The sequence below is a fragment of the Seriola dumerili genome, unplaced genomic scaffold (genome assembly GCF_002260705.1).
Source record: "Seriola dumerili isolate Sdu_G_001 unplaced genomic scaffold, Sdu_1.0 BDQW01000291.1, whole genome shotgun sequence".
Taxonomy (NCBI): domain Eukaryota; kingdom Metazoa; phylum Chordata; class Actinopteri; order Carangiformes; family Carangidae; genus Seriola; species Seriola dumerili.
Window position 1 is genome coordinate 3,140,615 of NW_019174546.1, and position 13,288 is coordinate 3,153,902.

The following is a 13,288-nucleotide window of genomic DNA, read 5'->3' on the forward strand; positions in this document are numbered from 1 at the left end:
TCTTGCTCCTGGTGCAGCTGCTGCTTTACACCAGGTAAGATAAACTGTTGTTGGGTTGTTGAATTGATCTTGTTAGGAAATTAACTGGACGGACACGACAAACAAGTTGATAAGCGACTACATTGGGTTTAGTTACTGAGTATTTGACATTATTGGGGTGTAAAACATACACCGCAACCATGAAAACAGCTGTTTCCAAACGGTGGCTTCTTGCTTTTTTACTTACTCGACATGATCCGGTGGTAAAATAACACGAGTTGTTCTTTTTCCTTTCCTCTACGTCGTAATTTTGACTTTGAACAACTTAAAGCCAGTGTCGTCAGTTCGGTTACTAGCTTATTAGCTAAAGTAGCGTGAGCCTCCATCTACCAAATCTCCATTTGCGAAGGCAGTAACTTAGTAAACGTGGGAATATGTGTAGGTGGCTAATAAGTAGTCACCTGCAGCCACTCCTGTTTCGACTTCACACCTGTCACCTGTTTGTTCTCTTATACACTGATACTCCAACGCACCTGTCTCTGTTGATTCAATGTGCTGTTAGTGCCATGGCATTCTTCATTCCCATAAAAAACACTAATGGCGTCAAACCAACTTTATTTTTAACGGCTTGCAAAACTCCCCCAAAATCAGAGATTAAACATAACATAAGATTTCACACAAAAAAAAATGCGTCGCGATATACTCGGAATGATATTAAACTTTAAAGGTTAAAATTGCAGTAACAAAACGCAAGATTTCACATAAATAGTGCGTTAGTATATACGCGGAATGATATGAAAATGTAATAGTTAAAACTATTTCACAAAAAATAGTGCCTTGTGATACACGCGGAGTGACATGAAACTTCAACTGTTAAAATCACAGTAACAAAACAAAGGATTAAAGACAAGAAACACGAAGAAAAAAGAAAAATTTTTTCTGCTCAAATTTTGCAGGTAAAACATCTGGAAAAGCAAAATACTGAAGAAGTTGTAGTTGAAGTCATGGATGGTTTACTTTGTATGGAGTTTTGTTAGCGTTCTGTGACACAAAACAAAAAACAAGAGATGTGCAAAGCAGTCCAAAAAAAGGGGCAAAACAACCACAAAGAGATGCAAAACTTCTACAAACAGATACAAAATAACCACAGACGCAAAACAACAAACAAACACAAAGTGTGGGGGTCCTATATAGAAGGGGTGGGGGCCCTCTTACCTGTCTGTGCCCCGGGACCCATTTCTCATAATGTGCCCGTGATTGAAGTTGTAGTCAAAATATAATTACTGAAAGAAACTGCAATGGCAGTTAAAATGTCAGTGCTGAAATAAATTTCAGTTAAGCACTGAATTTGTATGTAATAATTTAATGGAAACCCTGAGTAAAGTTGAAGTTCAAGCACTGAAAGGAAATGAAATCATTGAAGTGTACATGATGAACTGAGCTGGAAGTGTCAGTAGAAGTAGAGGTCTTGAAAAAAATTGTCAGTTCAAGTGTGAACTAAAAGGGAACATTAGATGGAGTGTAATTGATGAAAGAAATTATGTAAATTGTGTATGAACATTGGAAGTTTTGAGTATTAAAAGGGCCGAAGAAGGTGAAGGTGTGGGACCTCATGGTTTTAAATATAAGTATTAAATTAAAGTATTATGCTGGTGTTGAGAGGTCAGTTGAGTCCTCATGCTAATGGTTATAGTTTCACGGTTGTTAACCATCGATAACCTGGTTGGTAGAAGACCATCGGGCCCTTTCACTTTGTCATGTAATGACAGAACATAAGTAACTCTGACTTGTTCTGATAGTTTTGTTGGTAGTGTAATTAGGACCCATGTCTTTTTAGCTGAAGCAATTTTCCACAAACACAGCGTTTAGCAGTTTTTCCCCTATCTCTCAGTCCTCTGCAGGATACTTGGCAGACTTGTTGGTCTTGTTTTGTCTCTTGTGTTTCTTCAGGGAATGACCTGTATTTCATGCTGCTCTGCTCCCTTTCCACCCAGTGTGAATCATTTGAGGTGTGGCTGCCACTCACAACATGGGGCTGATCCATACAACCACAATATGGCTTGTAACATACCACGAGGCTTAGAAACAAGACTTTAAAGAAAGTAATATGAAACTAAGGCTTGGGGGAAAAGTGTTCAAGCAAGTGGCACTCTAAAATTGTTTTTGCTTTGTTCGTTTGCTGGGGAAGTTTGTAGATCTTAAATGTAGCATATGGTACTTGGAAACCATCATATAGAAAATACTTTTGTGTGATCAGTTAAGTCCAAAGTATAAAGTTTCTTCTATTTCTATCCCCAGAGAACAGAAGAGTAATGGCCAATATCATATGATTTATTTGGCAGAGTATTGTAATACAAACTGGGACATTGTGATTCCTCTATAATTTTGTTTTCAGGACAAAACACGAATTTGATACTAGCAACTAGGGCTGCACAATTAATCAAAATATAATTGAAATCGCAATATGGGTGCACTATCAAAGAGCAATATCTAAATCGCAGGGGCTGCAGTTTTTTGATAAAGGTAAAATGTGTCACAACATTGTTATGCATTGTTAGCACCATTAGCATTGTGGTGCTGGTCATGATTTCAGTTGGAATGCTAATTTTTGCATTTCATTGTCACAGAAAAAAATTAAAAAATGATGATGGGCTTTTTGTTGGTTCTTGTACCAAATAAGTATGTCCCCTTACATCTGGAGAATATGATTTGTAGGCCAAGACATCTCTGTAGCACCACAATGCTTCATTTAGGGTATGTTGTGACACAGTTGACCTTTTATCAAAAAGAAATTGCAGCTCCTTTTGGATATTGCACTTGGCCATATTGCGATTTTGATTATATTTTTGATTAATTGTGCAGCCCCAAGTGGCACCAAATTTGGTACAGACCTTCATGGCTCGTAGAGGACGAATCTTAATGACCTTGGTGACATTTCCTCTGGTGCCACCATCTATTGGTGGGTCTAGCTTGTTATGATTTTTTGATCCCTTAACCCCCCCCCCCAAGCCCAAAAATAATGTACCCAAAATAAAAAGGTTACTTTGCCTATATCCCTCTGATTACACTCGAATGCCCTTTAAGAAGTGAACTGATGTACAGGCTTTCTACTTTGGCCTTCTTCTTGAGCAGCACTAGGAAACACATTTAGTCTGACAGACTGAAAGGTGAAAACAGAGCAGCACTGCTTTTCAAAGCGCAATTTCATATTTTCAGGTGCACCACATTATTTATCAGTGTATTTTGATTTTTAGGATTGATTTTTGAGGACACAAACAAAAACGCTATACACAATATTATGTGCTGCAGACACAGAGGTTTCTGGTCTTTGCAGCATGTGTCACTGTGTGTCAGGCAGGTGAGCTAGTGGTTAGCAGGGGAGCTCCCGTGTGAGTTTGTGCCACAAATTCTTTAGTCAAACATGTTATGTATGTTTTGGGTGTGTCTGACTTGGAACAACTGCTGCTTTTCTTCAAAACTCTTTCTTCAAAACTAGATATAGATATAACTAGAATACAGTTTGTAGCTGTTGTGACTACTTTCCATGTTTATATCCCCCATCCTTTTAGGTTCAAACATTTTCTGTCATGCATTGTTAAAGCTTGTTTGTTCGGTGTGATTTATGTTACCACCCACATTATAGAGCTGCTTTCCTCCTCCTGTCTGATTTACCACAAGCTTTGCCACCGCTGAATCAGGTGGAGGCCTTTGTACACAACTGTGGATCAGTCTCATTGACCCTCAAGGGCCCATTAGCATGTGCATACAAACAGACACTCATAGACTCAGTCAGCAAGGTCACTGTGGTCCACTGCACTAAGACTGGGACACACTCTGCTCTCTGTCAGAGTTGGCATCAAATTCAATCAGATTGTGACCAAGAGCATCCAATGCTAGCCTTTTTCTGCACTTTCCTCTTTCGTTTCTATCCACTGGTTTAATACAATTTTTTCCCCTTTGTGTTTTTTCCAGTGTCACGAGGAAACTGTGGAAGACATATTGCGGAAAACAAAAAGCCAGACGTCTACACGAATAAGGTGAGTCATTTTCAGTCGCAGACGAGGAGATGATCGGCTTTTAAGTGTCATCTAAGGACAGAGATATGAAGAACACAAGCGAGATTTGAAAGGATGTGTCAGTCATAGGATTATTATGGACTCTGTTAACATTTTCACACCCCACCCTGCAGAGATGTGTATCTCAAAGTCGAGAAGAAAATGCTGGGTAGAAAAGAGCTCGGTGACAAACATCTATTGTAACGTGTCTTTAAAGTAGAATAAAAAAATGTTGATCCTTATGTCACTGTAATAAATCATGTCATTTGTAGTTGCTGTTACCATAGTGCAGCTCTGTGCTCTGCACCTTTTTTTTTTTTTTGTTGTGTCTTTTCCTGAGAGCTGGTCTGACTTGAGTTGTGTTGTCTCATTTTGTCAAACCAGTTCCCTCTCCACAGGGCTAGAGTAGTTTTGCAGCAGCCTGTTGTTTGGATTCAGCACCATGAAATGCACTGTCTACTTATAGCCCTTTTTTCTTTTGTAGGTATCTTGTTTGTTTAAGAGCTTGTGAGTCAGCAAAGTGGAGCTTTAGGTAACAAATAATAATGGTATGCTTGTTTTGCAATTCCTGTTTCATAATTAACTCTTAATCCTTGAAATCGTCATTACTTTTAATGTGGCTCCGGGTGATAATCTATGATTTTGACCGTCAGTGGTGATGTGTCATGTTGTGTTAATGTTGTACAAAGCTCTGTGTTCAGAATTAATAATTCAAAGGGAATTGTAATTAAACATAAACAACAAGTAAACAAGTTATTGTACTTTATGTTTTACACATGTAAATAACTTTGGCTGATGTAATGCATAACAGTGGAATACAGTTAATTTTTTCCATAAATCTGCCACTTTGTGATTAGCTTTATTGTGTGTTTTTATTGTTAGTTATCTTGCTGTATATGATGTAAACTTGACACACTTTAAAAATGTTAAGTGTAGACAGGAGGACAACTTTGTCTTTTCTAAAATCCCCTGTATTCATCCATGCAGAGTGAAACGACAAGGAAAACATCTGTGTGTAACAGTTATTTTAAACCTCATTCATCTGCACTTGTTTCTTATTTTCAACCCTCTAACATTCAGTCTCTCACAAGGTATTTATGTTTCTGCTCCTGTTACTCACAGACTATTTCTCTCTTTCTGCTTCCCTGTTGTTCTTTCTCTCGGCCAGCACTGGGGAACGTGTTTCTCCCCTGGCCTCCAATGGCCTCCCTGCCAGCTTCCGTAGCCCAGGCATGACTGTGACCCCCCCCCCCCCAAAAAAAATCCAGTCCTCAGCCTGCTTCCTCTTCTTACAACAATACGAGTCCCAGGTTGGTGAAAATTTTAAGAACTTCTTTCCTTCATGTACCTTTGTGTACAGACCACATTCCCAGTACAAGTGACAGTGTCTTGATTTAGCATTTCCTCATACATAAAACTGAAATTCAAGCTTAGTTGCATGTTTTTCCATGTTAATTCTGGGCCTGATAGAGATGTGCAGTATAAAACCTGATTCTGAGTCATGTGATGTCTTCTGTTGTTTTGCTGACATTTTTCCTTGTGCCGTTATGGTTGTGATTTCCTTGGCATTAGATAATTAAGAAAAATCATCATAGTGTGATTGTAGCTCCCATCTTGAAAAAAGGCAATAGTACCGAAGGCCGTGTGTGTGTGTGTGTGTGTGTGTGTGTGTGTGTGTGTGTGTGTGTGTGTGTGTGTGTGTGTTTGCGTGTTTTTGCGCTGACATCACATTTTCATTTACCTGCTGAGCCTTATCTCATCACATACCAACTAAACCCCCTCCAGCACAGATGGATGACGTGGATGGCCTGCGGTTGAAGCTCTCCTCTGAGGACTCTGTGTCACTGGCTTCCTCCTTGACTGAGCCCATCAACCTAGAAGGTCAGCTGGTCACTGTCGGTGTCAGTGGGGATGAGGAGCTGCTGAAAGCTCCCTGTACTTTTTTGTCACAACAGTGGGATTTAACTTCACAGCTGATGGAAACCTCAGTGTAGTTGTAATGTGGACTGACTAATGTCTATTTCTGTGAGGTTTAATCCTCTCCTATTAAATATATGTGACATTGTGCAAAGGTTCACTTTTAATAACTTCATTAATGATATTAATTAATGCTCCCCAAGAGTTTCGTCTTTTAAAATTTATATACTCATGTAGACAGTAAAGTTAGATTGACAGTGTGTAGGATGATTTCTTCACAGTAAAGACTCTTTGACCCAATGCACCCGCCAATAAAACCATATGATGTGCAAAAACTATTTTTATTCAGTACCCCAACAGCAACTTTTATTTTTGTGACAAATATTAATGACAATTAACAACTATTCAAGTGAATAAATGATCAAAATGAATATTGAGAATATTAAAGATGAGTAAAATTCTGCAAAACAAGGATAGAAATAATTAGTGCTGTTTATTTCATCATATTTTTTTGTCGCTAATGGACAGCAAGGAAGATCAGTGTGCAATGTGTAATGCTGTAGCTACAGTAGTTTGATTTTCTTTAAATGGATTTTCTATTTGTTGACCTAAATCTTTCTCTATTTTTGTTACTATGAAGTGACTAAAACCTGGATCCATGTAAAGAGAACTTTTGCCACAAAAGTAACACTGACTACTATATTTAAAAATGATTTAAAAATAACCTTACATGACCAGTAATGATAAACACTCATGACTACAAAGCACAAGCCTTGTTTGTGATACAAATTCTAGTGTGACTGTATATGTGTCATTCAGATTCCCATTATGCTCGGCTGCGAGGTGAGCTTGAGTCCGATGCCCAGAACCTGGAGGCGGAGTCCTGGAATGTGGCTGTGGAGCAGAACTACCTGAAGACCCTGAACAAAGAGGCTGTTAAAAGACAAGATGTCATCTACGGTATTCTGCACCAGCTAAACCTCAGCTTAAATATATAACTTATTGTACTGCTAAAGTGAAGTCGGATTTTTGGTAATCATGTATCATCTTAGAAGGTGTATATACGCGTGTTTATGTGTCTACAGACAGAACTTTATCAGGGCACTCAATGAAGAAGATGAATCTTTGATCAGTGACAACAGGTTACACAGTAATTGCACTACTTAAGTGGATATGACTGTAATTAAGGTGATGATGGATGTTTCCTTTAATTCAGAGGGCCTTTATGTAAACACTTATGTAATGAAAATAAATATAATGGCAACAGCAGTTTTGTTTTATCTAACGGTTCACCTGAGAAGCTATTTTCCAGCTCTGACCTACACTGGTGTACTGCTTTGTCTTACTTTGTCTGCCTCCATATGCAGGAATTGTTGTGACTGTAGTTCTTTTTGTGTTGTCAGCTTTACTAGCCCAACTTAGAGCGACATGCTTTGCTCAAAGGCACCCTGCTAGTTTTATCAAGGATGTTGTCATCATTGTACCCTTGACAGTGGCAGGCACTCAACCTCTGACCTCTGTCAGACGTAGTAATAGATCCCTCTTTATCAATTTCCCAGAGTTGATCCAGACGGAGATGCACCATGTACGCACCTTGAAAATCCTTCTCCATGTCTACATGCATGAGTTGAGGCAATCTCAGCTGATCGAAGAAGGCAGGCTGGAGCGGCTCTTCCCCAGGGTGGAAACTCTCCTCACCTTCCACCAGCACTTCCTCAACTGCCTCAAAGCACGCCAAAACCAGAGTCAGGAGGAAGGCTGCCCAAACAACTACCAGATAACACAGCTGGGAGATATCCTCATCTCTCAGGTACATTAGAGTAATTTTAAAGCCATGCCAGGCTGGATTTTCATGTAAATAATTGCATTTAATCAATCAATCTAATTCTTCTTCTTAAATCAATGGGTTACAATGGAGAGGGGGCATCCTGGGTTCTCTAATTTAAAAAGAAAGGTTTGTTTGGGGGGAAGTTTTTGAAATATACAAAGTTACAGAGGACAAGTTGGAAGAAATAGTTCTTTCTTCAAAAGAAAATGTCATTGTTTACTCACCTTCAGGTTGAAATGTCAGTAAAGTTTGTATGTCACCATAAACTACACTGGGACTTCAGGTACTTTTCCATGGAAGGTCTCTTCAAAACAGCTGAAGGCAATTGGGAAAAGGATCATGGATTAACTATAAACAGGTCGTTCAACACATTTTTATATTTAGGTGACCTTTACATTACATTTTGAAAGGTAAAGCTACATTGCCACTATCCAGTTGTTGCTTTGTACCTGTTGTTACAGGTTTGAGAGTTGTTCAACATTTATTTATATCTGAGGTCAATGATTTCTTTACGATATTGGCTTTATTAAGAGAGAAAAACATTTTTATACTAAACGCATCTTCTTCCTGCATAGCAACACCTCACTCTTTGTATAGTATATTCATGCACCTCTCTCCACCCTTGTCACTTTCTTTGCATGTGCTGGCTGAGTGTGCAGGTGTCCATAGGAATGGCTGGTATGTCTGAAACACTCTGAAAGTGACTACAGATGGGTGTTTTTGCTCCATAAGCCCAGGAATGATGCTGTGTCACTGGCATCACATTCCTACTGAAGCATTTTTACCTCTGGTCAATATCCTGAATACAGAGCCAGTGGAGCTTTTCATTGGGAATTGGAGTTTCTGGCATCAGTTCTTATCATATTAGCACTTTGAATCAACATTTCTTATCTACCATGCCTTGACTCATACTTGCGTCTGTATGTTAGGTGTGTGCTTATGGCATCAATTGATGAGCATCAAATGATGCTTGAGAGTGTGATCCTCAATGTGACAGTTGTGATCCTCTCGTCTTCCTTCAATTTTTCCCTTAAATAAACACAATGCACTGTTTTTTGTTTTTTTTTTGTTTAGTTTTCAGATGCACTGGGAGAAGGAATGATGGAGTGTTACAGTGTTTTCTGTCGGCATCACAATGAAGCCATCAGCTTCTACAAGGAGCAGCTGCAGAGCAACAAGAAGCTGCAGATTCTTATGAGGGTAAGCAATCTAACGTGCTGGTCAGTTTGTGTTCATGGATGTGATGTTCTTCAAGACACAGTGAGGCCTGTGGGTTTTTTTATTACAGAGAAAATGCACTGAAGTTGGCAAAAAGGTTAATGTCTTGAGCATGAGTTCAGTATCTTAGAGGCAGGACAAATGACAGTGATTATTAGAAAGAAAGATAAATCTACAAACTAAACTAGTCTGTGATGTTTAACACAAAACAGTAAACTGTTTGGCGAGAATAAAGCCAGATAACTGTGACTTGAATGATTCAACAACAAGCCAATTAACTAATACATTTGATAAATTTCTTATTTTTTAACAGAAATTGGGTCAGCTGCCTCTAGTGCGAAGGTTGGGAATCCCTGAATGTTTTCTGTTGGTGACTCAACGCATCACAAAATATCCTGTCCTAGTGGAACGAATCATCCAGAACACTGAAGGTGCCTCCCTCTTTTTACAAGTTGTTACAGTCTTTGTTCAGCCTTTCAGTGTTTAATTCATTAGTCGTCAATGTAAAAGTGAAATTACTCCAGTCAAATAAGCTACCTTCTTTGATAAGGCAAATTCTGGCTGGGATGGTCCTGCGTGTGAGATGTTTCCATTGAATGTAAATAAAGTCTGGTTGATTAATATATTTCATGCTCCTTACAGCTGACACAGACGAGTACAAGGCTCTGGTTCAGGGTTTGGAGCGGATCAAAGACACCATTTCCGAGGTGAATGATCAGGTCAGTGAATATGAAAAATTTGTTCGTCTGAGAGAGATCGGCCTGCGTTTGGAGCCAAAATCTCAGGGCCGGCAGAAGGACGGCCAGCTGTTCCGCAGAGAGGATCTAATCCAGGGAAACAGGACGCTGCTGCACGAAGGCGCCGTCACCTGGAAGTCCTCCGGTAGACAGAAAGGTTTGTGGCAAGTGTAATGACATTGTGGCTCAGCCGGTGACCATTACTCATGTGTATATTGAAAATTTAGTTAGACTGATGTTCTGAAGGTTTTGTTACTTTTTCCCTGCAGCATGAGGAAAAAAACAAACATTTTTTATAAGGTAATCTAAATCTCCCCAACAACATGGCTCTTTCACAGCATTTCCTAGTGTAATAAACAAAATTGCATTTCCTTCTGTGGAAAATAGATAATTAAATGACAAATTTATTAACAAATGTATCATTTATTTATTTGTGGTCCAATAAAGGCAAAATTGCAAACAAAAAATCTTGATGATAATAATGTGTGCATGATTAACTATAGCCTTTCTGTTAATGTTACTGCATTAAGTTCAAACCTGAGCCATGTCACAATAGTGAACTTGAGATGGATGTTTAAAAGTACCGGCACATTCATGGTCTGAAGAACACGTCTTATGGAGGTCCATCCATCTTCAAATGTGACATTTGAAATGCTGCTTGTCCAATCTTGACAGAACGTTGATTATTTAAACTTGAAAAATGATGTGTGGAAAATTAGACTTCCTTACCAAAGCGAAAATTATATATTAAGGCTTCAAAGAGACTCAGTGTGAAATCTGCCATAGATGTTTATGTGGGTTGAGATTTGCATTCAATATATTTCCCTTCTCATGCTGGTTTTTACATTAATTTGTCACCTGGCTGTACATCACACAATTTCCTTTAAAATTACAGGAATGATTAATGGGGTCACCAAAGGTCAAAACATAACCCGTGAGTGTGTCTGTCTGCACTGGTCTGCACTCTCAAGTTACTGATATGATGTAACAAGTGACTTGACAGCTCAGTGGATTAGTGCTAAAATAAGGAAGACGTGCACTTGTTTCCTTGTGTTTTTTAATAGGAGGTTCAATAGGAGGATCAATTTTGGGGCAAATTGCGTTTGTGATTGTCGGAAGATTCAGAGAACCAGTATGGCAGCGTGTTTTTATATCAGTACTTGAGTGTCAAAAATGAATAGTTGCACAAAATACAGGACAGACATGACTCAAGTCATGGCAGCTTGAGTCTAAACATGAAGTACTTGATGTGTTTTGTACTTAAGTGTTTGATGCTGAGCACTATTAATCTTCCCCTGCAGACATCCATGCTGTGCTGCTGTCAGATGTGCTCCTCCTCTTACAAGAGAAGGATCAGAAGCTTGTATTTGCTGCTGTGGTGAGTTCTGCCAAAACATTATTCTGTGTAGAGAGACTCTGTCAATAATGTGTTTTTAGCTCCCTGAATACCAGAATGCTCCAAAGACAGATGTGTTCACACTTAATATCATAAACTTGTGTGATCCAGGACAGATCGTGATAATTGCTTGCATAATAACCCCTGCTTTATCATTGCGACTCACGCAGGACAACAAACCACCAGTGATCCCCCTTCAAAGGCTGATAGTTAGAGAAGTAGCCCATGAAGACAAAGCCATGTTCCTTATCTGTGCCTGCACCACCAGCTTGCCGGAGATGTACGAGATCCACACAGGCTCCAGAGAGGAACGCATCACCTGGACGGCCCTCATACGAGAAGCTGTGGAACAGTAAGCTGAGTAATGAGTTCTCGGAGGGGAGCAGAATGAGTTGTATTGGGCAATTTGCCCATTACATTTAAACTTTCTTCTACAAACGTTATAAAAATCTGGGCATTAGTTTTTTAACTACATTTTCACTGACCATAGTGTGGATAAAAGATGACTCTTGGCCTGACAGTGGCACTGTATGAAAGCCCAGGTTGTCATGGGAATCAATGTAATGTGAGAGCCATGAATATACAAACCACATTTCATGGCAGTCTTGTCAGTAGTGTACTAGTTGAGATGTTAAAAAAAAAAAATAAAAAAAATAAAAAAATAACTGGGGGGGGTGTATCTTTTAAAATATATCATAATAGACAATACTGAGTCAAATGTCTGTGTTCTCCAGCTATCCTCAAAAGGAGCTGCAGCGCGAACTGATTGCTAAACTGCAGCATTGTCAAGGTAAGACAGTCGAGATTACTTGTTCATATTCATACCAAGCTAAACATAAAGGCCAGATAATACCAGCACTTATGAGTCAAAGTCAACCTGCATTTCTACTGTATTTATTAAGACAAGCATGTTGTTGCTCTCTAGATGCTCTTAAGGAGAGGGATGACCAGATAATACAAAGTCTGACAGAGAAGCAGCAGATCTTTGCTGCTCTCTACGAGAACGCGATGGAGCAGGAGACACCCCACAAAGGGCTGCTGCTCCGAGGAGATGCTACTGACCTCCAGCAGGGGGGGGCGCTGCTCAAAGGAGCCATAGATGAGGGTAAGAGCTAAGACAATAACATCAGTTTCTACTCTGGTGTCAAAGAGTTAGACTCAGTTTTAGGAATTGGTTTTGTTTGTTACAGCAGGAATAATGAGGCAGTTTTCAGTATCAGTTATTTTTGCTGTGAGTAGCAGTGAGAAAACTCTAGTTTTTTAATCCTGAGGGTTTCACTGAAGTAAAAGTGAAACATTGTGTTTTCCCTCACAGCCCAGTCATGACTCAGAGAGCACTGATGATCTCTTTTGAGGAGGAGATTAAGAAGCAGTTTTTCTTTTGTCTGCAGTGGAAAACCTGCTGAACCTGCTCTTGTCAAAGATAAGAGACCCAGACCTTGTAATGGATGACAGTAAGATGCAGGGGGAGCTGCTCAGGCGGGCCGAGACCTTTGGAGCGGGTGACAGTGACTCCTATGAAAACACCATGAAAAGTAAGCTGTATTATATTCTCGTGTTAATAATGTGTGCACATTGGAACATACTGTGGCCACACAGCTAAACAAGTACAGTAGCAAACGGTTTTTAAAAAAACTTTTTGTTGGCTTGTTAACACTGTAAAATTATCCTGCTCACAATTTTTCAGGTGCATGGATTGTGAAATCTAAGTAAATATTTTGAGGAGCTAATAAAATATTTCATTTATTTACTTATTTTTGTGCAATTTAAGGATCCAACACCGGTTTTTAAAACTCTCTGGAATGCCACAGTATCTTTCAACATCTATTCAAATTTGAGCAGTGCTTCTCAAAGTGGGTTCGGGGGCCACCAGGGGTCCTTGAGAGGGTTCCCAGCAAAAAGGGGAATCATTTATTTTCACTATACAATGTAACACAATGAAACCCATGACCAAAATAGTTATATATTCTGTCAAACACTTTCTGTAATAAAACATCTAAAAGTAAAAACCCTATCTGATGGATTAGAGACTCTGGGAAAAAATCTTATCAAATTGGGGTCTGTGGTCTAATTTGTGTCAGTTTAGGGGTCAAACGTGAAAAAGTTTGACAACCTCTGCAATAGAGAAAGTAAGGGAATTATTTTTTTTCTACAGTCC

General features: G+C 39.2%; 1 protein-coding gene across 1 annotated transcript in view; it reads left to right on the forward strand.

Annotated features, from left to right (window-relative positions):
• Positions 1–13,288, forward strand: part of LOC111230987 (rho guanine nucleotide exchange factor 18-like) — a 17,102-nt gene continuing 3,814 nt past the window's right edge. The window contains exons 1-14 of the mRNA XM_022757901.1: positions 1–34; positions 3,952–4,016; positions 5,203–5,344; positions 5,820–5,915; positions 6,771–6,911; positions 7,511–7,761; positions 8,854–8,979; positions 9,311–9,428; positions 9,640–9,891; positions 11,036–11,112; positions 11,301–11,482; positions 11,865–11,920; positions 12,056–12,235; positions 12,522–12,665. Of these exons, the coding sequence (XP_022613622.1) occupies positions 5,825–5,915; positions 6,771–6,911; positions 7,511–7,761; positions 8,854–8,979; positions 9,311–9,428; positions 9,640–9,891; positions 11,036–11,112; positions 11,301–11,482; positions 11,865–11,920; positions 12,056–12,235; positions 12,522–12,665 (1,618 nt within the window). The 5' untranslated portion in view covers positions 1–34; positions 3,952–4,016; positions 5,203–5,344; positions 5,820–5,824. The remainder of the gene's footprint in view (positions 35–3,951; positions 4,017–5,202; positions 5,345–5,819; positions 5,916–6,770; positions 6,912–7,510; positions 7,762–8,853; positions 8,980–9,310; positions 9,429–9,639; positions 9,892–11,035; positions 11,113–11,300; positions 11,483–11,864; positions 11,921–12,055; positions 12,236–12,521; positions 12,666–13,288) is intronic.